This window comes from Ixodes scapularis, unplaced genomic scaffold, assembly GCF_016920785.2.
Source record: "Ixodes scapularis isolate PalLabHiFi unplaced genomic scaffold, ASM1692078v2 PGA_scaffold12__126_contigs__length_90152505, whole genome shotgun sequence".
Classification (NCBI taxonomy): domain Eukaryota; kingdom Metazoa; phylum Arthropoda; class Arachnida; order Ixodida; family Ixodidae; genus Ixodes; species Ixodes scapularis.
In genome coordinates this window covers 518,967-546,740 of record NW_024609838.1, presented here as the reverse complement: position 1 = coordinate 546,740, position 27,774 = coordinate 518,967, and the positions used below count along the sequence as shown (strand labels likewise).

Below are 27,774 nucleotides of genomic sequence, written 5' to 3'. Positions count from 1 at the left end.
AAAAACAAAATACCGCGTAAACAACTTTCGGTTAACGTTGGATTCGGTTTTGGAATGAATGGACGCTTCCGCGCGTTTTACAAAAGAGCCATTTCCGCGAAACGGACTCCCGCTGTTCAATTGTAGTTTCCCGCACCCTTTAAGCTTTGCTCTCCCCTCCTACGCTTTGTTCGCTTCGAGAAATAGAAACATGAAAACGTGGAAAGTTTTGGGGAAAGCTTTTCTGCCGGCGACAGCGCGCCAACTCGACAATGAAGGTAAGGCACTGGGAAAATCCCGTATGTTCATTTCTCAACTTTGAGATTTCTAACATAAGCGTATTAAAATCCTGACTACTGCTTTTCAGATAAAGCACGCTTTTCCCGTGCTCCTGGTCGCAGTCGTGATCAGTCCAGGTCAAACGTGCTGGTGGCCCAGCTTCTTGACGTCCTTCTTCGGCAGTCGGTTTGGAAACAAGACGCCAACTTCAACGACTTACCCGGAAAACGACACGACAGTTTTATCTACCGTCATTGACATCGAATTTCAGGGACCCCCAGAGTTATCATCAGCCACCGCCATAACTAAAGCAAGTGAGTTCGTTTTATTCCCGGTAACTACCGAATCTAGTAGCAACGTTCCTTATAACGTATCTACTGGAACAACCATTGAGGGCGTATTCACGACGAACCTGAACGAAGAACAAAGCCTCGAACTGTTCTCAGCAGCTACAGATATGACGTCAAGTGCTCCGGAGGACGTTTCAGACCTGTGGCTGGTCACACCCGCCCGCGGTAGAGTTAGGACAACGGCCAGTTTTCAGACCGCAAGCTCCGCACCGAAGACCGATCAACACGGCACATCTTCAGACGAATCGCAGACGGAGCCAATTCTTTATGAAGCCAACAAGACAGCCGAGGACAACGAGATAGGCCGCAGCGCGCCATCGAGCAGCACGACGTCTGTCAGACATTCCCCTTGGGATACAGCGACCACACCAAAAGCCGATGACAATGGCACATCTTCAGACGAAGCACCGACAGAACCAATTCTTCATGAAGCCAACAAGATAGCCGAGGACAGCGACGCGACATCAAGCAGCACGACGTCTGTCAGACATTTCCAGCAGGAGACAGGGACCACGCATCCAGTTCTTGTGCCGTACAGCTTTTACGCGAAGTCTGGCGGTAACTTCTTCAACAGATTCGGCAAACCTTACTGCCCAGGCTGTGACGCTCGGCTCCTGACGCTCCCACCCAGGTTTACAGCCGTACAACTCGCTTATTTACCGTGGTTCGCCCTTCCGCCGTCAACGCGCAAGCCAACACGTCGGCACACGTTCCTCCCCTGGGCACGGCCAACGGTTACACGAGACCAACCTGATTTTACCATATTTGGTGGTGCAAAACCTCCTGGAGTGTCCAGTGTATAACCTTATCCATATACTTCGTGGCTCTTTACAAAACCTTGGTACAGTGGCCATTCTACCCTCAACATGTGACAATATTCTAACTTGTCACTGTTGCAAAATTTGTGGAGTAAATTGTGCAGTCTGACATTATGGGGGTAAGTGCGTTGAATCTATTCCGAACTTTTTCTGCAAGAAAACAGCTTGCGGCACTGCTACGAGTACAGAACACTGTCGGATAGTTTCCAAAATTTTATTGACAGCTAAGCATTGATCCAGACAGCGCCATGCATTTTCATTGTCCATAGTGTTCCGAAGCCCATTTTGTGCCTAGATTTACACCTTTACATGCTGCTTTGCAATGTAAATTCCAATTTTCTTTTTTGTTAGATAACAAGTGTAAACAAGATAAATCTCGTCCACGCTTTTTATATCTCTTCTATGCGATTGATAGCCGAAACCTTAAGCAATCTTCATGACCAACACTACACACTGCAGAAGTACCTCAACAATCGCGAAATTGGGCACCTTTCTTTGGCGGTCGCATAAAAGACAACAAAAACAGACATTGGGTGGCATTCAGGCGTTGTTCCTTTATTTCAAATGCAAAGCGCACCACAGGTCGTATGTGAACCTTGACAGTCCCAATGTGCCTCGTCCAAAGCATAGCCCCCTCCACAACTAATTTTTCAAAATCTCTATGGAGTAATCAGTAATCTTAGGGTATGAAACATGAAGCCATGTATAGTGAACGGGTCTTGCGAAGTGACCCATGCAACAAGTAGCACGACATGCAACAAAACCGCAGAAGTCGGCGCTTCAACTGTGGTGAGACCGTTTATTTTTGCAGCATCCGGTCACATCTGTGGCACACTACCTTCACTTGTGAAGATTTTAGTCTCTTTTCACTACGATAGAGAGCTTAGACAGATGTCGCGAGTGGCGGTATGAAAACCAATGCCTCCGATCTGTTTTCTTAGGCAATGGGGTGTATTTATTGAACACATTCGCATAAATTATTGCTACATTCTTCACCAACATTTATTCATCTCTTCTCTAAAGGTCCAACGACCTCACAAAAGCGCTGTGGCACACATACTGCAGAAAAAATAAAAGCCAAATTAACTGAGAAAAAAAAACAGCATTTATGCAAGCAGTCACAAATGGTCGCAATTTAGTGGAGGAGACAGTTGCACTCTACGAAGCGCAAGGGACGAACAAACAAGGAAACATTGAACTGCTTATTTGCAGAGTAATACGAAAGGGAAAATTATCTCAATAATTATCGAGCATTAAAAAAAAAAAAGTCAAAATGTCGGTGAAGGAAGCAGTAATAATTCATGCGAATAATAACCGAGATATGCTTGTATTTTACGAGAAGAATTTCGGAGCTTCCGTACCGCCCCCGGGACGTCGATTCTCTCGCGCGTCGACAGCCTACGACAAACATTTAAAAGTGAGCTCCCCCGGCGTGATTATCTCGACTCGCGTCCAGTTCCGACGACGCCATTGCGCGGCTGCAAACTGCGCCGGACGACGTCGGCTTTTAACAGTCCGGAGTGGCCGGTTCTCCGTCGCCGCGTCTTCGCGCGCTTCCATTTTTCGAGGACGGAGCACCCTAGAGGTCGACAAACTCTCTGTCAAACTACAGAGCTCGGAACGTGGCCCCGACCACCGGCGCAGTCCGCGTCCCGTACCACCCGCGCTTTCGAAGTGGCAACGAATGGCATCCCAGAAAGCCGGACGTCGCAATCTCGGCCGTTGGGCGTAGAAGTAGTTCAGGAAAAAAAAAAAAAGGCGCGAGAGAATGCACGGCGCGACACTTCCGCGACTTGGACGGGCGGAAATCGAGGGACCACTTCTTGGGAAGCGGTTAACGAGAGTCGGGGGCACGTTCCGGGCGCCACACTCAAAACTAAATGCCGAAGGGTGCGCGACGGCACTCGCGCCGCCGCGGTCTCCGTCTTCGAAGGAGACCCGGCGGAGCTGGAAGGGATGGAAGGGGACGGTGTACGACGAGCAACGCTGCGCGAGCGTCCCTCGGTGGCGCCGCTGCTCCTCCGGACATTCATTTGCCGCAAAGGACGGACTGCTGGCCGCACGGACGGCGGAGGTTGCGGGCGGTCGCCCCACGGAGGTTAGGCGGGACCCCGCTTGCCCTTGGCCGACGAAGCTGCGAGAGAAGCCCTCGTTTTACGTCAATCGCGCCCTTGGGCTTTCTTACGCCCAGGAATAGAATCGCCCGTTGTGTTGATCGAACCTTCACGAAATAAGCGGTACATCCCCTTTTGTCAATTATCTAAAAAAATACTGGTTTGCTATCTTTTTTTAGAACCAATGACAATGCTCTAAACAAACTTACTGTATTTGTAAAATACTTCTTTTGTTTGACATTGTGATTTTAAAATTAGGAGTTTATCGAATAAATCCGAAATGATGAAAATTTAACCGGCAAGTGTTTCTCGGAGTTCTTCAGATTAATTTGAGAACGTTATTAGATTAGCTCAGTTACGGAACAGCTCACCGACGCTGCATGCAAGAGCAGTACCCCCCTTACTCACCTCCAGTCGTTCGATGCGCCGGACGGCTGCTAGGCTAACTGCAGTGTATTCTATGGGATACTACATAGGTTTTGAAGCGCAGCATCTAGCAGGTGTTCCACTATACTCTATGAAACATACAGTTTGTAAACGTAAATCTAGATGGCGCTTAGAACGACTGGAGGTTGACTGAAGTGAGTGAGGGGGTACCCCTTTCCGCGGGGGTTCCAGAACTGAGGCAATCTCGTAACTTTGATGCAACCCTACCTATAACGCGTTGCTTTTAAAAGCTGCGCTGCATTCAATAGAAACCCTCGAGAGAACAGATACCAATAATGCTGGCAGAACAAATGCTAACAAAAGTAAAATAATAAATCACTAATAAAGCGGAAATACCCCTCACTAACAGTAAAGTGACACCTTAACCCGAGTTGCCAACTACTGAAAGGCTGAAATCGTCTAGTCTAAGCTCAGGAGAAACAAGTGCAGCTGAATGGCATTTCGCAGCATGCCCAAGTAGCATTTTCGTTGTCCAAATGTGTTGCCACAGGCCCCGCAAAAGTGCAAGATGTGGCAAAGCCGCCTTTTAACGCCACACCCACTTATCGAAGCGACACGAGCGCCACAACGCCGTGCAAAGTTGCGACGAAAAACCGGTTGCGGCGCATTGGAGCATTTTGACAAGGTCTCGTCGTACCTGATGGGAGGAACTCACCTGTGCCGCCCGAACCAGCAGCTATGGCACTTGGAGTCGCGAGTGAAGATGTGGCGTCACTTGCTGACAGAGACGAGAATAAAGAATAGACAACGTGGGACTGTCGGCAACAACAAAAGCTCGACTGTTGATCGATAGGACTAACATCGCATCTGTCACTTTGCTACACGTGCAATGCGTTCTCCCTTTCCAAGAATGGGAACTGCAGTTAAAGGGGCACTCGAGTGCTTTCAGAGATCCTCCTAAGAAACCCAAAATTACATTCATGCGCGGCCGCTTTGAATATCAAAATTTCGGGTGATCAAAGTTCCCGACACTTACTGTTGACGCAGAGTGACAGATAGTGCTACCGAACCTTGCTGAATATGGTTGAATGAGGAATGGTACTTGTCAGCCACTCGCCAGCTATGGGTTGCCGCACGTACACGTCCATGCGGGAACCCATCCCTCGCTAATGGCTGACAAGCGCCGTTCATCGCTCGACCATATTCAGCAAGGTTCGCTAGCGCCATCTGTCGTTCTGCGCCAACAGTAGGTGTTGGGACTTTTGCTACTTTTTTAATATGCAAATTAGCCACACATGACTGTAATTTCGGGTTATTTGGGATGCTTAGAGCTTGTGGATTAAAGTACGACAATCAAATGAGGATCTCAGAAAACACTTCAGTGCCCCTTTAAGTCCTCCGATTTGCTGCCGTACGACCTAAGAGCAAAGATTGATAGCAAAGTGGCGGGCAATCCGCAATGGTGACCCTTCGATAACCCAGAGTAATATACTGCAGGGTCAGTCACATTGTAAGCATACTCATGTTTTGAATGCAAACCATAAACATAACCGCTTCTCATCAAAAAATTAAATGACTTTGTACCGCGATACACTCACCCGACTTCTCGGTGGTGGCTTCGTGGGAGGACGTAGTCCAAGGTCGGGCCTGCAACAATTACTCCGTTAGCCAAACACTGGCCCGATTCAAAGTAGTACGTGCTCTCGCAAACTTTTAACCAGTCCTCAGTTCACTACCCTTTGCAAGACCTAAATGTCAGTATTGACCCGACCCAGCCTCGTTTTCACAGGAAACATGCGCATGACCAAATGGGTCAACCTATCAAAGACGCCACCTTCCTCAAAACTCCTCCGGCGTAACCGTCGGAGAATTTCAATAAACGCTCGTTACACTCCACTCCGCCCAAAGCTCGGAGTCACAAGTTCAGAAAAATTAAGTTCAATGCAGAACGGTCTGCCAACTATTGAGTACTTTCCGAGGGAAACCAAATTAAAATTTCCTTTTAAATTGTCCCAATGGCGACCCATCGCAGAGACCAACGGCAATTTAACGTTGGGCCAACGATGGCCCATTCCACAGTCAGTCAGCTACAGTAAAGTAGTAATTTGAGCTAGTTGGTACTCCAGCAGCGCTCTTTCGTTCTACCTGTCCTTTCTCTTCCACCTTGTTCAGTCAGCAACCCAAATAAATCCATCCTTCCAGGCTCTTGCAACTCACCTGGGGGGAACTGGTGTGCCATGTCAGAGCATCCTGCACAGTCTCGTTCACAAACAGAGCAGCCCTGCGAACAAACTCCTCCGCTTCGTTGCTTGCCGATTCGTTCACGTGGAGCTGCGGACCAAGAAAGGGGAGGTTTAGGTTGACGTGCTTCAGGCAGTCCGCAAGTCTAAGCAACAGCACTGCCCTCTAGCAGCATTGGTAAAGTAAATCTGAAAAGTACCTGAAGTAAAATACAAAGTAAATGAGAAGTTTGAGTAAAATAGTAAGTACACCAGGTGCTATGTAGTTCAGCAAAGTGCTATAAATACAATATATTTTCAAAGTAAAGTACAATTACCTCTTAATACAATCTTTCATGATGCCCTTTCATTTCCCCATACCGTTTTTTTTTTCTTCTTCTAACTGGTATCTATTGTTCTAGGGGTAATCGGGGGTACATCGGTTCTTTATGGAAATTGTGGCGAATATTGGATAAAATCAAGTAGCTTCAAAGTTGAGAAAATATCATTTTGTGACACAAATTTAACGAGACCACATTTGGGGAATATACTTTGCAGTCGCCAGTTTTCCTCGGAAAGTACCAGAAGTATTCTACACCTCCTTAAAGTACAATGTACCCTATTTTCCGGGCTATATTCTGCACCCGGTGTATGGTCTGCAAAAACAATTTGTGGGAAAAAATAAAAGTTTTTGTTTGGGTTAGTCCGCACCTGGTGCTTAGTTGACACGAAAATTTTCTCATACACGGCACACATATACAAATGTCTGCTTTCTTAGCTTTCAAAGAAGCTTGTATTATACGTAAATCCCCATTAACATACTCTTCCAATCACAAAATTCCTCACATCCTGTCATAATGAACAATCTTGAAAAACAACATTCCTGCATAGTTTGCATGCGTAGATAGTCCGCACAGCCTAAAATTTCAACTTGTAGACATGTATAGCCCCACAGACTATATACATAGCCAGGAAAATATGGTACTGAAAGTACTTCCCAACACTGCCCTCTAGAAGTTTACGTGACAAATGTGGATGCAACACCACTAAAAGAGTAGGGCTGACAGGTAAATTCAAGTCGGTGCGGGCTATGCATTATGGTTAGTGTTCCGCGTTTTCGGAAACTGCCGATAAACTCCGAAAATTAACACCCGATTCTGTTTCGTAAGACTCGGAAAAAACCGATAAACCCCCAACTCGAGCTGTCCTTGAAGGAGAAAAACTCTAGCTTCACGGGAAGAGACTTTTCTGTACACCTTTACTTCCAGCTTACCCCAAAACACAGCCCCCAATGAATTCCGCCCTCAAAGCTATTTTCTTCGGAACCGCGCACATTATTTTGTTTTCTCTTACTATCGGTACGGAAACATTGTCCTAGTAGGGCCACGTGTATGGTCCCTGAAGGTAGGGGAATTCCATGTCCGCGCACTATTTTCTTTGAGACATATACCAATAATCCTACGCTTTTTGTCAGACAGCAAAAATTGATACCGAAAAGCACTGAATCCGTGGTAAAAAATAAACACCGGAAACACGGAACCCTAGTTATGGTTCAGCGGATTCCTTTTGTAAGTCACGGTGATCGACCCTCCGATTGTTTCACAGCAAACTCGATCGGCAACCTCTGTTCGTAATGCATTCAAACCAGGTTTAAGTGCGGCTCCTCACACCACGAAACGGTTTCCCAATGACTACGACCGCAAGAGACAACGACGACGCTCACCCGAGCACTCAGCTCTTTGTACAGGGTTGCCAGGTGCTGCGCCTGCCCCAAGGCGTCGACCCAATCGACGCCGGCGGAATGTGTCGTCTGGACTGCGAGCCGGTTCAACTGCAAAACGGCACGAGTTCTCGCTCGTCACTTCACGGTCGGTCCAGAAACTAAAAAGGAACAAAAAGTGAGGGAAACGCGACTGACCGCATTGCTTAGGATGTCCGGAGAGAGGTCCGAACAGTTGCGACTGCAGTTGTCCAGTTTCCCAAACTGCTCCTAAACAAAAGAAGGATATTCAGACCTTTAAAACTAGCACAAAGGTCGCTCGAGAACACGGCATCACTGCCAACGCTCTAAAGTAACTGATTACAAGTATTTAAGCTGTGGAAATTACGGTCACCGGCAGAACGAGAATGGCAGGAAAGGCATGGTGGAAGGCAACGAGTTGAGTCGGAGGACAGGCAAACGAAAAGGATGCCCTCCTGTTCCCGTCACCAGATGACTTCAGTCAAGAGGTGTGGCGGAACCCAATCATTTTAATAAACATTTTCTGATCCCATCTCCCGTTCTCGTCTTGCCAGTGACTTAGATCCAAACAGCCTATTGACCTCCTCCCTTGGCCCTTCACTTCCAACTAGAGGGTCGAGGTTCGTGATAACTCCGAGTAGACCGAGCAGTCTGCTTCCGACCTTTAAAGTGATCGGAACCCTCGGAAATTAGCGCCGTTGCCTTTTCCCGACTCGCTAACCGGACACAGGCAGATGCTAATGTAGGGACGACCAGAACCGCGCAAGTATTGGCAGATCGGTCTCTCTTGCCGCAACAATCGCGATGTCGGTTCCTTCGGATCTTCCGAGCCTCGAAAGGGTCGGTCCGAACCGGCCGCACGAAGGTCGCCGTAGAACGTCGTCGTACAGAAAGCATTCGTCGCCGACATAAGCGTCGTTGGCGGCGTGTACGAATGACTCGTCGATCGTGCTAATTTCCACATATCTCTTAGTTATTGTAAAATTGCGTGTACGGGTTGCGCTCGTGTAAGGGCCACACCCCCCAAATTTAAACCAAAATATATATATAAAGGAAAGATAAAAAAGTTGTGTACTAGCCACACCCCCTTTTTCTTAAGCCGCACCAACTGCTTCCGTAGCGTGGTGCGCGCTTCGCGTCTCCGCCGTCTTTACCCCGCCATATCTGTACCTCTGCTCCTGGTTTTCACCGTGTTTTGAAGTGTCGATAAGAAAGATTACGGAAGTAAAGCTTTGGGAAGCTGTCCTTTTTATGGTTTTTGTATCATCCAGTCGCCTCCTGCCCACGTGACAATGGCCGCCGTGAAATCACGCACTCGGGTTTTCAAAAGTTGCCGTTGGACTTTGTGAATGTTTCATTCTGCCAGGCTGGTTTGTGCGGGCCCTCCACCCTAGAGCAGTTGGCAAACACTTTTGACCTGTCGCCCGCTGAAGTGCGGCAGACGTCCGACGAGTCGCAAATGCAGCGTCGACAAGATCCTGCGTCCGGTGCGAAACAGGGCATGCTATCCGGGGCAGACTCGCTAGTACTTGCCGCAGCGCTCGACGTTGGCATTGAAACGAACATTGGTGCGAAATTCTACGGAATAAATGGCCGACGTGAACCGTGAAAAGGCGCTCGCTGGACGGCTCGGAAAAGAAACTCTGGCCGCTTTTGACGTCAATCAGACTCGAGCACTGAGGACACCGCAGGTTACGACGAGCCCAGACCGAAATAAAGGCACTGAAGACCAGTGTGTGCGACCGCAAGTAGGTCCATCTTTTTATGCAGATCCAAAACCATTTTGTTTTTATCTGCGTATGGGCCGCACATAAAAAATTAGCTCCGGAACTTGAAATAACGAAGCGTGGCCCTTGACACTTTTATACGGTATATTGCTCTTCTAGCGTATTTCAAGACAGGAAACTTGATTTCCATTCTGCCAAGCGCCGATGTCACATGTGGTGGCGGTGCAAAGATGAGCGCTTGTTTCGCCAGTGTGTGGATAATGAAACTTTGGCAAGCAAGAAGTGCCTTTATAAAGCACCTTGTCGCCAAAAATTTGGAAAGCTCGCCAAGAATTAAGGGGTCAAGGAGAAACTGCTCATTCCAAGTACAAAAAATGGCGGCGCTACTTTCCCACGACCCAGTGACTTTAATGGTCGTGCCTCGCAGCTGTCCGCGCCCTGCCTCACCTGCTGGTGTTGGAGTGTCTCCAGGGCAGACTCGGCGGTGCTATTCAGACCCCGCACGTCCGCTTCCAGGGTGGCCAACCGCTGCTCCAGGGCCTGCTTCGTGTCTGCCGCCGACTTGAGCATGCTCTGCATTACCAATGCAGAGACCCCCTCAGAGCCACCCTCGCAGCAATGCGAGATGGAGTTTTTAGAGCGCAGCTCTTAGGCTCCCGTTTCCGCACATAGCGTCACCACCGTCGGCGTAACTGCACCGCTAAATTTAGCGGGAAATCGAATTGGTGCTGAGGTCATGTGACATCGATTTTCCCACTAAATCTAGCGGGGAAACTGAATTGGTGATGAGGACATGAGACGTAATTTTCCCCGCTAAATTAAGCGGGGAAACTGAATTGGTGTCGAGTCACGTGGCGCCAGTTTTCCAGCTAAATTTAGCGGGGAAACTGTTGGAGGAGGGGAGGGTACGGAAGAGGACGGGAGGGTACACAGGAAGAGAGGGGAGGGTATGGAGGAAAGACATACCCTCCCCTCCTCCTCAAAAGCTGGGCTCTAATTTCGTATTAGAGGAATTTGTAAACGTCTTTAATTTTTTTGGTGTTTGTTAGATAACTTTATTACACCTGTTCTAGTTCCTCTTATTTTGTCATACAAGCCCAAATCTAGTCGGAAGTGTTTCACCGCTAGATTATGCGAATTGGTGAATGCTCCACACACCAACTCGGGCCTTCCCATTCGACAAAAGTGTTGCACTGACACCTAGAACGTGCAGGCCTCGTAATCCCCCCTCTGGTGGAGTCTTGAATTTCTTCCTTCAGCAGCCTCAAGAATGCTGTTCTCAGTTTTGGCACCGATGCCATACACCGAGATGGTGATAGTGATAAAAGTTGCCAGATTGAATGGCAAAAAGGGTCTATTCTGGCGAGCCCGCTACATTTTGGCATTATGCTCCGTGTTGTCAACACGAAGGGAGAGAACACAGGAAAGAAGGTTTCACGGGAAAGCTTTCGACGTGCACGCAGTATTTTATGGTCCGCCCGATCTAGAGAACCGCGCGGAGCAGCGACGGTGGTGGAATACAGACCTGCTTCAAGTCGTCTAAGGAGTGTGCCGAACTCTGGTTCTCGGACGAGGTGGCGTTTGTGACCCGCTGCACCAATTCCTGCGATTGCAGAGACGATGCAAGAAAACGTAAGGACGGTGACACTGGCCACACGCAACAAACGGAAAGATCCAGGTCCCTCGTGGTCAGTCCCTAAGGACCACGGCTGTTTTGCTTGAGATGCAAACAGTCACAAGAGTAGTGCAGAAACAAAAATACATATATAAATGAAGACAAATAAAAGAGAAAAATGTTTTCTAGCATACCGGTCACCTTATTTTTCAACCCAAGAAATTTCAGTCTGTGCATCTTAAAGGAGCACTGACACCCAAAAGGCCATTTTTTTTTTTTTTTTGTCTAAAGCAATGCAATTTGTATTAAGACACGCAAAAAATACCACATAGTGAAAAACAATTTCCCCACGCATGCACGCGCCTTTTTATTTTTTGCGTTTTTCTCTCCCGCTCCTTTTTATTTGTGACGTCAAATATTATGGAATTTATAAGCTATGTAATCGACATTTCTATGACATTTAATAGCAGCATTCGTAAGACATGTTTCTTAACGCAATTGCAAAACGCACTACGGCCCTTCTTTTTGTGATACTGAAAATCAAACTCTGGAATATTGTCGCCCCCCGGCTTTTTATCCTACCTCGGAAAATACGGCGGCGCTCAATGCACGTAGCGGAGGATGATCGACGAGTCGGGGAATCGGACAAAGTTCTCTTTTTTAGGTGCTTAATGACCTCTCAGACTTCGAAAAGGAAATCGTCGAACAGTCAAAACAACTGGGTTTGGTCTCTGTGTATCGTAGTTTCGGTTGTGACTCCACCGGGGCAGCCTTCCACACAGAGTCGGTGCGACGTGGCCCCCCGAGGTCACTCACAAAAGTCCACCGCGCGTTCACTTCTGCCTCGCACCGTTTCAAAGAATTTGAGATCGCTGAAAGGACCCTAAAAGAAGTTCAAACTCAAAAGTCGAGCGTCGTCTGCTGGCAGCGATAAGCGGCACGCACGGTCCAAACCGTTCGTTTGCAAAACGCGGGCAAACACGGCACTTCGAGTCTTGGCGGTTCGGGGGGCGCGAGAGAAACTCCAGTTGCAGAACAACCCAATATCTGAGGTCGCCGTACAGGCACAAATTGCGCGGAAACTTCAAATTCGAAGTTTCGACATTGTTTTCTTATCTCACAAATGCGCATGTCTGCCGCAGGGGGCGCATTTCTCGTCAGATTCGTAAAGCCGCGCTCATACTGCCGACACGTCGTACAAAAGACAGTCTGCGCACGTCGTCCGAGATGCGTCTCTTTTTTGTACGACGGTTCCGTCGCACTGGTCGTACAAAGGCCGTCTGCAGATACGCACGCGTCCGTCATCAGCGAACACCGTCTCCTTTCGTACGATGCATGAGCAGTACGACGGAGGTTTCAGCGGGAACACCCAAACTGGCTCTCGCCTGCGCATGTACCGCCGTTCGGGAACATGGCAGGTGAGACGACGTGTCAATGCAGTTCTACCAGCCCACGAGCCTTTGGAACGTCAGTGGGAAGGGGGGGGTGATGCACACCTTGAGGTGATCCAGATCCTTCTGCATCGTCTGGGTGGCAGTGTGCTGTTCCTTGAGGGCCTCCACCCCCTGCTCCAGACTGGACACCTGGCTGCCAATGTTGGCCACGTTCTAGGGGAGGTTGGAAGGGAAACGCGTCAAAAACAGGTCTCGCGTGCAGAAGGGGGCGGTGGGGCCAATGCGATCGAGGCTTCTTTCACGATCATCAATGACGAATGGCCATGACCTTCCGTGGACGAGTTTGCGAGCGTTTCTCAACCGCTCGTCGAAACACTGAGACGCTCGGAGCCGTCACCGGTGACGACAACAGAGTCACTGTTTTGCTACCAAAAAACCTAGTTGTCACCTCAAGAAAAAAAAGAAAAAGTGAGTGTTTCGCTAAGTTCACACGCTGCGCCATATAGTTCTCACAAGACCTGCTTGGCTCGGAAGAAGACAAAACAATGCCGTTTGTGTTTCAACATGTAGACCATTCCAAAAAAAGCTCTCTGGCCGCCGCCATTTTGCGACTCGAGCAACCCCTATCAGCCAGAAATTTCTGCCATCCGCCCGAGCTGTGGAAACCCAGTCAGCACAACTTCCCACCTGCATTAAGCATTCGGAGTTTGCCGGTTTTTCTTCAAAATTTTTACTTTATTTGCCTGTTCAAAATATTCACCCTTTTTGTGCTATTTTCCAGAGTGAGAACCAGGGAATACCAGGGCTCGTAGCCTGCTTGGCCTCCGCAGGAAACGAACGGAGAAAGCGATCGTCTAGTAGCTTACGACGCGGGCCGTTTGACATTCTATGAGGATTATTTCCGTTGAGATAATCTCCGAAAAGCCCCCCCTGGAAATCTTCCCGGACTTCGTGAGAAATACCTGATACGGTCAGGTCCGGGGTATGGGAACGGAATGGACACTTCCGTTAATCTGCTTTAGTGCTGCGCAGAAAAACAGCTCTCTTCAAAACATGCCCAAAAACAAGCCTGATTCTATCCAATTGTTGCGAAGAAACTATCGTCGACACTGTGTATTAGATATGCTGTGTTATCTGAGACCTTTCCCCAATCTTGTTCGGATAACGCGGCACCGTGAGGTACGTACAATATATGTTGTTCGATTGATGAGATTCGTCGAATTTTGCTAAACACACCAGCAAACATAGCTGAAATAGTATCCCAAATATAAGTTTAAAATATGTTTTTTACGGGAAGTTATTGAAGGTACAATTTAGTCCCCAACGTGTTTTTCAAACAGTCTCTACTGGCAACAATGAAAAAGTGATGCCATCGAAAGGCAGCGGTCCACTCTTTTGACTGTGGAATTTCTTCCCAACTGATTAAGCAGTTTCATGGTGTGGATGCTTCAGAAGCTCGCTCCAGTACCCGCGCAACAGCATGGGACAAATGCACGGTGTAGTCTATTTTATGTTTACTCGACTCGTCTCTACATTTTGATAAAATGACAAATCACTAATCTTAGATGTGCATACAAGTATCTTAATTCGTTGCAAAAAGGGGAAACGCTCTGCAGGGAACCCAACTTTGTTTATTAAAGGACCATGAGGTGAAAACGAGGGTTGTGGGCAGAGACAAAGTTGTACTCGTTCGCACCCCGAAGCACCCGCCGACGTTTGAACGATTCTTGATAGGTCGACAATCGAGAATCGTCCTCGCTCGACCGGTCATTCCCGCCTTGGGGTACATTTAGAAGCAAGGCACGCACGAAAATGACCAATCCTCACACATTTTCCAAACTTTGCAGTAAAACGTCTTCCAAGGTCCAAACTTCAGGGGCTGGCCAAAGTCCTACGAAGACTCCGGGTTTTTCCCATTGCTTGCCTTCCTAATAACCCACAGTTGCAACGTTCTAGACATGGAGTTTATCCAAATCTGTGCTATCCAGCCCACTGTTTCCGCCAGACGGTGAAATTTATCAAATCAAGTTTCAGATTTGGGGATTTTACGAGCCAAACCAACAGAGGGACATCTGGCAGCAAAGGACTGAGAATTCATTTGGACCACCGAGAGATCTTTCGACATGCAACCGAAAGCCTCCTCCGCAATAAGCCTCCGTCGCAGGGTCATCCCTGCAGTGGGTGCCAGCGGTTTTTCCGCTTACCTGTCTAGCTGACTGACCACTCCTACCAGTGTCTATCCACCTCTTACCACTTTACAACCCCTACAGTGTCTATCCCACCTCTATATATTTTGTCTCCGCTGAACAAAACGAGGCTGATTTCGCAAATGCACGTGGCAGACTTGCGTGACGCTACGCAGCGGAATTGCATAATCTATGCGAACAGAATCACTGCTGCGTGGCAGAGAAGGTGCAGAGAACTACAAAAGTTGCAGCAGTTTTCCACTCTTCCTCCCCTCAGAACCCTGGAAATTGTCAGACATCCAAATTTCTGGGGAGAATTCTGCTCCCTCGTATTGTGGGTGCCAATAAAAAATGATGATGGCGGTCGGAGCCTGGTCCGCAGACCCACCTGCTTGAGATCAGTGACGGCGTTTGGGAGGCCCTTGATCTGCGGAGCCGAAGCAACGCTCTCCTGCAGGCTGGAAGTCGTGGCCTTCAGATCAGCCACCTGCGCAACAAGAACCGACGTCAACCGACATCGACGCAAAAATGCAGCTGGGCACGGTAGTACCTTCTAATGAAACTCTACAATAAAAAAAGGGGGCACATATTTCCCAATACGTTTGCCGAAGAGAGCCCCGAAAATTAAATGAAAGCAATAAATGAATTGTGCTTTTGAAGATTCGCAGAAACTTTTAGAATCTGTTCTAGAGTATTTTTGCGAATTAGGTACTGAGTATTTTCAAATACCATTTTGAAAGCATCGTAATATATGGGTATGCGAACGCTTTCTCCAGTCTTTTTAAAATTAAACATCGATGCACTTTTTTTTATGTGAGCCATTTATCTGCTCATATGCAACCAATTTTCATAATGTTTTTTTGTTTTTGTGGTAGGTGCATGAGTAAAGTCTCCATTAAACAGGATAAATACGTTAGAAATAGTATCAGCGCTCCTAAAAATATTCGTAAAATATTTTCTGTAAAAAAAACAGCGTTATTATAATGAACGCTAGAGGTTCAACTGGAGCTAGAGTCTATAGAACTTCCGGTTTCAAATTGAAGCAGACAGCAACCAGTCCACTTTTGCGGTGCTCCTGCGCATTCCTATGAGAAAACGTGCGTGCATTTTGCCTATGTTACTTGGGTCATAGCGATTAGTAGGTAACTTTATTAACATTATAAAAGTGGAATCGCTTTAGTTACAGTATTTTTCGGATCAGTGAGGGATGTTTTAACTTCCCAGTGCTCTGGGTCCAGTCCTGCACTCCACGGCAAGTGTGCAAAGACGAGCGGCAAATCTACGCGAGACCAAGTCGAAAAAGAACCCAAGACTTGTTCAGAGAGCGCCAACGTACCGATGACGTGACTACCCCATTTCCGCACAATTCGCCCACTTACCAGCAATTAAAATCCGTAAAAAAAAAAAAAAAAAAAAAAAAAAGCATGTGCACCATAGAAGGTGTTTTTTTTTTTATTATTGTGCTGAATTTATTGGGTGGTAAGTGTTTTCTGACGTTTCCCCACTTTCAAATGTTTTTGAACATGCAGGAATGAATTTTGAAAGCTAGAACAAACTTACCTTTGCACCCACATGAGCAGCAGAGTGAATAAAACTATTTATCGGAAATCACACTCATTACTCAGCTTTATTTTGATAGTCTACATGCATAGGTAACTACTGACCCAGTGTCAGTGCGCAGTTCTTGACGTGTCTCTTGATTTTCTAAACGCTCTTAAAGGGGTGTTGCAACGATTATTGTACTTTTCGCAAATACCGCTTAGAACGGATCCCTGACAATAATGACTCGTGAAGCAGCCATTCCTTTTTCACCACACGCAATCGAACTCGCGGAAAAGATTAAAGAAAAATGAGCAGCGTTCATTCCCTCAACTCGCAGCCAGAACAAGCGGTCACGTGATCTGGAGCCGATTATATGCCGCCAATGTAGATCATAGCCACGCGCTGGGGTTGGCAAAGCATGGGACACGCGCTGAGTTCCAGACATTGTTATGGTTCAGCTACCGTCGTCATTGCAGCGAATGGACACCGGCCACTACCCGAAAGCTCCTCGAGCTATCGATTATCACGAGCCCAAATCGAGTGCCCACGCAATGCTTGGTCGGGTCCAATTTATGAGTCGCATTCAAATATCATCACTGGGCGGTACTGTGACCGCCCAGCTACGTCATCAAGTTTTGCGAAAGAGAGATCGAATGAAAACGCTCACTTTTGTCCTTGAAATGACACCGCGACAAAGGAGTTTCTTGGCAAGTGGCATTGTGTGAGAGTATCCTTAAGTTCCACTTGTGCCAGTAAGCTCATGTAAAGGGAAAGACATTCCTATTGAGTATTGTTGCACCACCCCCTTAATGCTTTGGCACTTAAAACCCCTGCAGAAAGGCACCAATGCCGCGTTCCCACTAGCAGTGACTGACTGTACATGAATACATGCACGAAGCCATTTTAGCACAGTTTCTAATGCCATGAATTTGAAAGAGAAACACAGTAACTGACCAATATTTTCATCCGCGTGACTGAGAAATGTTCCAAGTTAACAAGTATGTACGAATTATTTGTGATATTTGCCGCGATAACCAAGCACAGAAAAAAAATGCACTCACTTTTTCCCATAAAAAAGCATTTCCAGAAGTCAATTTCAGACTGGTCGCTGCCTGCTTCAATTTTAAACCGCACACTAGTACCAGTTGGACGTCTAGCGTACATTATAATAAATCTATAATAAAAAATACCTTAAAAAGTAAAAAAAAATGTAAAGCATTCAAAAAGTGATAATTGATTTTCAAAATTTAATTTACTGCAGACCTGACTAACAGATATATGTTTACTTTCAAAATACAACTTCTAGATCTGTTTTAATCCTGCCCAGTAAACTTTAGAAACAAAAGTTTTAGCACCAACAAAACTGACCAAGCTACACCAAAATAAAGGACATGCTCGTAAATAAACTGTGCAAAGGCAGATGTGCCACACATATTTAATTTGGATTGAATCAAAACGAAAGATCTAGGAGCGAGACATTAAGTCCGAAAAGGGGGAAATCTCCCGGTTTCTTTCACGTCATTTGGGTGCGCCAAATCCTAAGGCCCGCCAGCTGATTGGGAGCCCGGTAAAGCAAGAACAAAATCTACGCAATCAAGCCCAAAAAACTGTCGCAGCAACCTCGAAGACGAGGCATCTAGACAAGCAAGACCGTCGCTTACTTTACGTGCTGCGGTCAGCTTTCAAATCGAAGCAGGATGAAAGAGGGTGGGTGCTTGTTTGGGTGCAACCATTTGCTTGGCATTTCACGGAGCAACGACGCACATAATCGACCTCCTTGGGTAATAACTAAGGTTCTGTGTTTCCTGATAAATCCTATCGCATCCAAAAAATGCTCGCTGGTAAAATGATTGCAAGTTCAGATTTATCCCAAGAACTCTGAATTTGAGGACTACCAGTACTAAAAACACGACTGTTTTTTTTTTCTTTTAATCTTTTTTGGGGGAGTCTAGAACAGCTGTTTTCTGCATTTCGAACCCTTACTACAAAGTAGGGGCTGACCTCCCGAGAACAATAGTCAAACATGCGTGGCCTTCCGACCTGCGCAACTTCGGGCCTTCCTCTCGAGCAAGGCCCAGCCTCTTATTGTTTTACCTAAGAAAATTCAGCTTCATTAAATTTGCTGCCTGCTGTTCTCTACCAAAACCAATGAGACTGAACATAAAAAAAGAAAAAGAATCCTAGAAGTCGGGTGGAAAATAAACGAAAGCTCAGAAAAACTGAACCTGAGGCGAAACATATCTCCGATTTTGCTCAAAAATGAGGTCCAAAAACGCTGAACCTAGTCAATTCGAATTGTTTATGATCAATATCTTGGGCGAAGGTGTTCTCGTACTATGCCCACATACTTGACATTCTTTGCTTACAAACGCGATAGAGTCGCAGAGTTGCACGAGATATTTTAACGCCGCACAGAATAATTCGTGGCTAAATATATTGCGGTGTTCTGCTAACTTTCACATGCTGCTACGTTTCAGTAGGCACTCCCATTTGTTTTATCCTGGTTGTCAGGAGAAACTATCTCCGATAACCCGCAAGATAACCCGCAAGAATATTTTTCAATGCCATTTCACCAAATACATCTTGAAATGCTTGTACGAATTTAAACATGAACTTGAAACTTTGATTAACTCATCATAACCTAATTGTTTTCCTATCCGCACGTCGTGCAAGTTGTATAATTGTAAACATGCTTTGTAAAAAGGCTTCGGTCGTCCTGGAGCATGAAATAATAAAGCAATATTATTATTATTATTATTAGTAGTATGACCACTTTGCTCGATACTCCACGCATAGTGCCGCCCGGTCGGTGTCAGGGGCACAAAACGTGTATGGACGCATGCCTTTCCCTGAATACCTGCACACCGGGCGGCACTGTGCAATAAAATACAATACAATACAATAAGATACCATCTACCACGACACACATTTGTGAAAAGAGACCGGCACCTACCTCCTTGGAGAGGCTGGCCAGCTGGGCGGACGTCTTTTGCAGCTCCGCGGCCGTGCTGGTGAGGTTCTGCGCCAGCTGCTGAAGCCGCGAGTGCATCTCGTGTAGCGCCTCGGGCAGGTGCTTGTTCTCTGCATCCACTGCACACACGACGCCACGCTGCAATCAGCGACGCCGCATCCCAACCTCACCAGGCTCTACGCCGATCACTGATGCGATGCAACGTTTTCACACAAACAAAACGATAACCCTCGCCTCCATTTATCGTCAAAAGCATGGCGCCCGAAGTACTACTGTAACACGACCTACAACCGGGATCGAAACATCATGCGGCACAGGTACGTAGCCAGGGGGGAGGCCCATGGGGCCCCCCACCCCTCGAAATCTTCCATTTTGCTAGGACCGCCTCTCCCCCCTTCCGCTCATACAGCATTTTGTCATGGGCGGGCCCCCCCGAAACAAAATCCTGGCTACGTGCCTGCCGCGGCACAAAGTGCCAAATCCTGCAACGAGATTTCTCGCCACTTTGGCACTGCTTTTGACAGTTGGGTGGGATGGGGCGATAAACGCAGTCGAAGACCCGTTCTGGGCACCGGAATGGAAGGAACAAGTCCAGGCACAACTTTTCGAGGCGGAGTTTATTCCACCGGGCGAGACTCCCCAAGCTACGACAACTCCAAGAAGCCCGGGGCTGCTGAAGGGCCGCCGGAAGAGTTCCGAAACTCTGCGACGCTCGCTCGGCTGCAATTTCGAGCGGGGTTCGACCGGTCTCGCACGACGCCGACCGTGCGATGCCTCGTCGCGCGACGGCGGCGACGTTACCTCTGTGCAGGTGCGCCCTGAGAGAGTCGAAGTCTTGGCGCAGGCCGAGGTGTAGCCAGACGAGGGCTCCCGCGGCGCCTACCAGCAGAATGAGGCACAGCGGCAGCCAGGCCCAGCCCAGAGAGCAGCCGTGCCTGAAAGCACCATGCCCTGCCCCCGTCTACATCACGGGGACTCTAACGGTACTGCGCACAAGCTTCACTTCGGTATTTTTTAGGCATCTAAAGCTGGGACTCGCTCTGGGTTGAAGACGCATACCACTGGGCCCTGCAACTGTTCTTCTTTTTTGTTAGAGTCGTCAATTTTAATTTTTATTCCTGCGGTGCGACAAAGTCAAGAAATGCCAGGAGACACGTTGTCGTCAATGAATTAAATAAAAATGCACGTGATCAGGAAGGAGGTTGTCTGACATGGTCGGTGAATCGTGCAGCTAATTGAAAGTTGCTCCACCTTTCATAGGAAATGGGCTTTCAATAAAGCTTCGAATGTCGAATAATTTTTCTTCTCCGTTCAGGCTATTTTTTAGATATTGTCTCATTTCTTCCAGTGTGCATCGAAATCGCACCAGATGCAGTCGTCGGAACCAGAATTCATTGCTAGTTAACGTTCCAACCAGGTTTTACACTCATCAAACGACTGGGGATATTGGAAACCAGGTGCTCTGCTAAAAAAAATTTAATGAAAACAATAATGATAATTAAACTGGTAGAGGTGTTCTTCTTTTAGCTTTTCTTTTTGCGTAAGCAGCATTTCGTGAGGCCGAGCAGAAAGGTCGAACTCACGTGCCGACGCCGCCGGAGCGGTACGAAGCGAGGACGGCGTACGACGACTCGACGTCCGACGAGTCCGAGTCCCTGTTGTTGCCCTTGAGCAATTCCTGCACCGAGTGCGAGGATGCGGCCGACGCGGTCGCCGGCGCCCGAGTCGCCAGCGCCGAAGTCCGCGACGACACGAGCGCGTCGAGTTCCTTGCGTTTCTTCATCTTCTTGGACGGAGCGCGAGCGGCGCAACCATTCGGTCGGCCCCTCAGATCCAGCTTCGCGGCACGCCGACGGACCAGCACTGCCGATCGATAAAAGCCGGCTCTCAGCGCCGGGTCGCCGCCATGGCTGCGCGGACTCGGTGACAGCTGCTCAGTTTGCGCCCCGATAGGCGCGTCTTCGCTGCGACGCCGGTTAAGTTCCAGCAGCAGACGATCATCACGCTCGTTTTTTTTTTTTTTTCTTCGGCTTCTGTGTGTTTTTCTTGGCAACGGTTTACCGATCTCGCGACGACCGACGATCAGCTGCGGACCCGGCCCACCAGCGGAGCAGGCGAACCAGCATCGGAATGCATTGGATTGGATCGGACTGGATTAAACAACATTTCACACCAAGGCTTAATCCGTACCGTAGCCATCGAAGAGGCATCGGATTGGATTGGCTTTAACGCATTCAGGTGATTTCTTGTCACGAGCTCATGGGGAGTTTTCTTTTCGGGCACCATCCGAAAAGAAACTGCCAACCACTGGGCAGTCATCTAGAACAAGGGTTACTGCGCAAGCAAACTATGCTCCGCGACAACTTTTCTTGGCAATGCAGTAGAAGGTACAGGCCCGCGTCCCCTCTCCCATTCTGAGTGTGCGCAGGCTCTCCTCCTCCCCCATTTCCGGGGAGAGGAGGAGAGCCCACGCACACTCAAAATGGGAAAGGGTACGCGCGCCTGCACCTTCCACTGCATTGCCAAGTAAAATAATAATAATAAAAAAGACCTTGAGATTAGGGACTAAAATTGGACATCTATATGGTTTGAAGCGAATATCAAGTAAAGTACCATCCAGCTGACGGCTGCCCATAGTTACAAGAATTATCTGCCGCTCCTCTTGCCATAATTATATTTGAAAAAAAAAAAAAAAAATGAAAGGCATAATATTTTTTTAGTAAATTTCCAAGAACGTATCCAGTGCTTTCGTTCATGTACAACTGTATTAATGTTATATTCTCTCTCTATATATAAAGTTTCATTAGAATGACAGTGCTGAATGTATTGACACCATTCTCTCAAAGAGTACTCCTTTACCTCTACAACATCACCCGTACACAATACACATGGAGGCTTTGACAAGTCGTTTGTGTGGGGCTATTGTGATTACTTCGTAGTCCCAGCTGTCATCAATTACCTTGTTTGCACAGTAAAAACTTTGGGCCTGCAGTCCTCTCTCCTTACAAGGGATGAAAAAATTAAACTGCACTATAACTGAGCCAGATACATTAAAAAAAAGTTAACAAAAAGCGAGAACAAAATGTAAGTAACATTACAATGACTGATATTGTAGTGAGTGCGCAGGCGAGCTGGTGGAAATTAACCATTCTGATGTTAGCCTGAGACTGAGGCAGGAAAAGAGGAAGTTTCAAAGTAGAAGAAAAAGGAACAGTCGAGGATATGTCTCTAACACAGCTAAAGACAAGTTTATTCGGTCACCCTCTTATATACACTCCACAATCTTCACCACAGAACCTTCGCGACCTCCAAAGCCAAAAGATAACAAAGAACTCATCTCTTTCCACCACAATAATCAAACGTCCTTGACAATCCTACAAAGCCCCCTCACCAACACAACCTAGCACTCTCTCCCGGAAGACGATCGACCTTCGCGTACATAGCACACCCTCCTCCTCTCCTCTTTTCCTGCCTCAGTCTCAGGCTAACATCAGAATGATTACAATGACCTTGCACAGTGCGCACAGCAGATTTCTAACAGGTGTTGCACATTGTCAGATGGCAGGTCAAGGGTTAGTACTCCAACCAATGTTCCGGCTTAGCTGGTTTAACATCTTCTTGAGAACCTTATTTTACTCTAGGGCCACTCAGCAACATTTAATATTAATAGCTAAGTGAAATAATATTAGTTCATTCAAAACTCAAATACAAAGGAGTGTTTGGGCCCACATAAGCACAGTTATACTTGTATCTGAGACCTGGCACCTAGCGAGGTTAATAATGAATAGTGGTCACTTCAACAGATACACAAATAAACTGAAACATCCTACACAGCTAGAACAATTCACCAATCTATGTTCAAATAGCATGTTTTTAAGTCTTGTTTTCCCATCCTCAGTGATTCTAGTCCAAAATGCCATTCTATCAACTTATTAGAACAATGTGGCACAGTGTTGTACAAAGTAAACTGAAGTGACCGAGCAAAACCCAGGAAAAACCAGTGCTCCCTCCCCACATCCCAGTGACAAGCCGAACAAGCACAAGAGAGAGTATGCAAAGGAGAGACCGGTGCCAGTGCTATCTGACTCAGCCTGATCATGCAAAGAACGCTTTAGCCGGTACTGATATTTGTATGCGGCTAGGTACAAGCAAGACAGTGCCAAGTGTCGGTAAGCGGTAGCAATAAATGTGGAGGCAAGGTGCATTGAAGTGCATCTCGAACCGTGAAAAAGAAAGCTGAGTCACAAAGATGCCACTCTCTAACCTGCGTGCTCTATAGCCCCACAGATGACAAGATGTTTCATTACCCCATTTTGTGCTTTGATAATATATTATCTTACATCGTAGGCAATATAATCAGCTATTTTTAAGCGGCATATTATCCCGTTTTTGTGTCTTGTAGGAGGCAAATGCACCATATGCCGAGCACACCCCGTAATGCATTGACATTCCGGCCACAATACATATACGATGCAAGCACTAGGGTCAGCAACACCCGGGGACCGCCCGCCTGACACCCGCCCCCCCCCCTTTGTGACGCCACTGGATGCAAGGTGTATACAACTAGAAGAGGTTTAAAAATACACTCCGTGCGAGCACTCCAAGATGGCTTCAATGAGACTAATGCCCATTTACGTCATTAAAGGAACATATCTTAATGGTCTACGGTTACACTCTTTACGCATGGATGAATAGAATGCCAGTCGCAAGCAGGGCAATCTGACCAATCCTGCCCCTGGCACTCAAAGAACATTGGCAACACAGCTGTCTACCATCTGCCAACGTAACATTATCTATTCTCGTGCCAGTGTCAAGCAGCCATATGGGTCTGAATTATGGATCACATGTTTGGCCATGGTAACTGTCAGTACTGTAAATAAGTCATCTGCTAGCATTTCACGACTATTCCAACTTTTCCCTCGCTGCTGTATAAAAATTAGGCAGACTAAGTAAATGTTTAAAACTACCAGGCGCATTTGTAGATTCAGATGTTTTTGGCGAAAACACAGAACATCAAATGTTGTGCAGCTTCCTTTGATTCTTGTATGATGATTGAATTGCACAAGAATTCCGGCACCTGTCTTTTCACACAATGGTCAGTAGCTTTACTGTCAGCTGCTAGTTTTGCGGTAAACTACTTCTTAAAGGAGCAGTGCAACGATTTTAACATTGAAAGAATTTGTAGTTTCTATTTTTATATATTTTATCTAGGCACACAAAAAAAAATGTGCCACCTTCCCCAGAAAAACTGCTATTCCGCTGCATAATCACAAAGGAAAAAACAAATTATTTGTCGATCTGCAGCTGCGTGTGGCGGTTAAGGGAACTACGGTAATGCTTCACAGGAGAACAGATTTTCATGTCGAGACAATAAATAAAAGACTGAAAAAGAACTGTTCCCCAAGTGCTTAGGTAAAAGTAATAAAAAGAAGTTAAAAATATGAAACAAATTGAAGGTCAAATAGCCCCTCAAATCTCACGTCGTCTTTCGAGCAACGTCTAAGGGGGGGCCCACCTGGTTTCCCGTTGGGCTCTGTATTCAGAGCCCCGCTTCCTCTGCAATTCGTCGACTTTTCAAGGATAAGCATCGCCGGAGGTCACGGCGAGAGATCGACACAAAAAACAATTCGCCACGAGACAGGCATAAGTCAACAAAGCCTGTCCCCCTCCACTGCTACACTCGCCGCCAGCCAAAAGAAAGATGTTTTTTTTTTTGTTCTTCGTTTCAAAGGCGACACAGGTCAATTCCCACGGTTAATTGGCCAAAGTCCAAAAATCCAAAAACCGTTGCCTTGCCCTTTAAGAAAACAGGTTCTGAATGATTGATTTTATAACCACTGAAAATAGACCGTTGCACTACGGTACCTAGAACGTGTCTCTGACTGGCGTGTTTTTAGCATCCTTTTCCCCCCCGTCCATCAGAACTGGTTCCAAAGTGGCCACAAAAGCCAAAGCGTCCAGCTGTCAAATGCTGCAACCCTGGCAGTTGATATACACACCAGTGGGAGACACATTCGAGGCAACGCAGTTGTCCCGAGAAGTGAGCTCACCGTTGTTCTTATAGAAGGTGTAGAGGTTGTCAACCCTGGAGCGCACATTCAGCACAAACCAGATCTGGATCATGAGGATGATGGCAACCATGAGAAGGGCAAGGGCCTTGACTACGTGCAGGCAGGAGAAGCAACAGCACCAGTCAGACTGGCCTGGCACTGGCAGAATCGCTTTGGGCCGGAGGCCCTGCCGGAGCCGTCTGCAACACGAGGATGCAGTCTGTCAACTTTGAGATAACTCAATGTTTAAAAAAAAAGCTAGGTTTTGCGCCATACTGAATCAAAAAAGAAAAGTTATCTTCAGATGTTATACAGAAAGAAGACCACTCGGACAATCGGACAATAGAGTTAATCTAGAGGGCAAGGTCCCATGCATTCTGCCCGCTTCAGAACGTCGGGGTTCACGGTGTGCAAGTCTGTGTGCCCCTTGCGCATCTCGTGCATTTATTTACAAAATGCATCTTTGGTGCATCGGAACGCAAATGTGGCACACCAATCAAGGGACAACATAGATAACTTGTAGGGAGCGCAAGATGATGGAGCAGCCCAGCGCACGGCATCCTTGGTAGTTGTCGGGGGGATACTAAAGAAACATGGATGCATTTGTTTACCCCCCAAATGCATCCATGTTTCTTTTGTATCCCCCCGACGACAACCAAGGACGCCGTGCGCTGGGTGCTTCATCATCATGCGCTCCCTACAAGTTATCTATGTTGTCCTTTGATTGGCTTGTCACTTTTGCGGATGCATTTTGTAACACTTGCTAGCCGAATAGACGCATACATCGGTGGCCCCAACGGGCCCACTACGTTACTGACGCCTTAATATACACAAAGAGACAAAAAAAGACGGTCTGTGCCCAGTTCTTTTCTAGCTTACTTTTCAGAAAGCACTGGCATTGCGCATTGTATAAAAATAAACAAAGTTGACAAGCACTCAAACTTCAACTTGTTACGGCAAAACAAACATGCCTATCGTCTGCTTTCGTTTTACGCTTTTTCGTTGCTCTCTTCCTCTCGAGACCACCACCGCCGGCACTCAGGATTAGCCACATTCTGCTCAAATCTTCACCCCCCCCACCCCGACTTGGACGTTAGCAGGCATTCTACAATTAGCAGACAAATGGGGTGTATTCAGAACGAATGCTCACAGCCGTTTCATCAGCTGTGAGCATACGTTGATTATGCCTGTTGCCTGTCGTTATACTTGTATACGCAGTGGCGTACCAACTTGCTTTTGAGTGAGGGGGCAAACCAGGCCCCCCCCCCCCCAAGGCCACCCTTGGTATCCCTTGGGTGCCGCCGGCCAGTGTTTGCCCTGCCCAGTGGCGGCTGTTTCGGGGGGGGGGGGGGGCAAAACACGTGCCTTGCCCCCCCACCCTGAGAACTGGGGGGGCAAGGCTTCCCGTTCTCAGGGTGGCCCCCCTTGCCCCCCCCCCCCCCCCCCCCCAATCCCCCCACAGTTGGTATGCCCATGTGTATACGTCTATGCTAACAGACACAAAAATACATTAAGTAGGGAAGTTAGCACCGTTAGCATGAACACAACATCGGCGTTTTTTCGTATTTGACAACTGGAAGAGGTAGCAGTGCGAAACAAATTTTATCCCTTATGAGTTTGCACACCAAATGAGGCCTCCCCGACAGACAGCGTAAACCAGCGTCGTCAGACCTCAAAGGCAGGGCAATGTTACGCCCTAACACATGACATTTCTTGGGTTCGAAAGGAGTTGGGCAACTCGGCACAAGCACTAGTCCAGACAACGTGTCAGTCGAAGCAACGTGCTTGTGCACTTCTTGTGATGGAGTCATCCACGAAAAAGAGGCGCAGAGTACAATCGCACCGCGTGACAGCTCCAATCTCACGCTCGTGTCGGTTTCAATAAACACGGGGAACATTCCCCGTCGAGCACACGGGGAATCGCTCGGCTGTAATCGAGAGCACGACACACGCAGAAACGTCGCAAGACCCCCCCTCGAGATAAGACCCAGCGAGCGCCAACTCACTTTCGGAAGCGGACTTTTCGTTTGGGCGGTACGAGCTGGAGAGGCTCCGGCTCCGACTCGCTGTCGGATGACAGATCGAGCAGTTTGGACGATTCGCTGTTGTTATTTTTGCTGCTGGTCAGTTCCAGGGAGCCGTTGCCGCGTACTGTACCACACTCCATGGCAGGGGCGTTACTAGTCCACTCTTGGAAAGGCAGTTCTTGCGACATGCTGTCTAGCTCTGCGGGGAAAGCTAGCGACGACTACCTCTTGCGTTTGCTGAACCGCGTTCCAGACATGTCGGTGTTTGGATCCTCCGTGTGACGAATCAGCGGGGAAAAATCACGGTACACGGTTGACACCAGCAAAACGAGCCAAACCACTGATTGACCTTCTGGATTGGCTCCGACTGGCCTC

The 27,774-nt window shown here is 47.5% G+C and overlaps 2 protein-coding genes across 3 annotated transcripts; one reads left to right on the top strand and one right to left on the bottom strand.

Annotated features, from left to right (window-relative positions):
• The first annotated feature begins 61 nt into the window (after positions 1-61).
• On the top strand, positions 62-2,526 carry LOC120846363. Its single transcript, XM_040218102.3, has 2 exons — positions 62-257; positions 347-2,526. The coding sequence occupies exons 1-2, from the start codon at positions 252-254 to the stop codon at positions 1,409-1,411; spliced, it is 1,071 nt and encodes a 356-aa protein (XP_040074036.1). The 5' UTR covers positions 62-251; the 3' UTR covers positions 1,412-2,526.
• LOC120846362 (EF-hand calcium-binding domain-containing protein 14) lies at positions 1,956-27,774 on the bottom strand. 2 transcript variants are annotated; one of them, XM_040218100.2, is made up of 13 exons: positions 27,379-27,774; positions 25,373-25,572; positions 19,305-19,441; positions 15,198-15,296; positions 12,726-12,836; positions 11,140-11,217; positions 10,062-10,187; positions 8,065-8,136; positions 7,870-7,977; positions 6,145-6,258; positions 5,526-5,574; positions 4,643-4,705; positions 1,956-3,560 (listed from the first exon to the last, which is right to left on the bottom strand). In XM_040218100.2, exons 1-13 carry the CDS (start codon positions 27,585-27,587, stop codon positions 3,526-3,528), a joined length of 1,401 nt encoding a protein of 466 aa, XP_040074034.1. In that variant the 5' UTR covers positions 27,588-27,774; the 3' UTR covers positions 1,956-3,525. The 2 variants fall into 2 exon arrangements, with proteins under 2 accessions (XP_040074034.1, XP_040074035.1); XM_040218101.2 differs by lacking the exons at positions 25,373-25,572; positions 27,379-27,774 and adding exons at positions 20,124-20,257; positions 20,906-21,716.

What these genes read in the sequence shown, in the direction of transcription:
- LOC120846362 (XM_040218100.2), bottom strand. Translation starts at nt 27,587, where the DNA reads ATGTCGCAAGAACTGCCTTTCCAAGAGTGGACTAGTAACGCCCCTGCC. An exon ending in TGGCCAGCCTCTCCAAGGAG is followed by an intron (nt 15,297 to 19,304) that starts GTAGGTGCCGGT and finishes CTTGTTGCGCAG; the next exon opens with GTGGCTGATCTGAAGGCCAC. An exon ending in GGCACACCAGTTCCCCCCAG is followed by an intron (nt 5,575 to 6,144) that starts GTGAGTTGCAAG and finishes TAATTGTTGCAG; the next exon opens with GCCCGACCTTGGACTACGTC.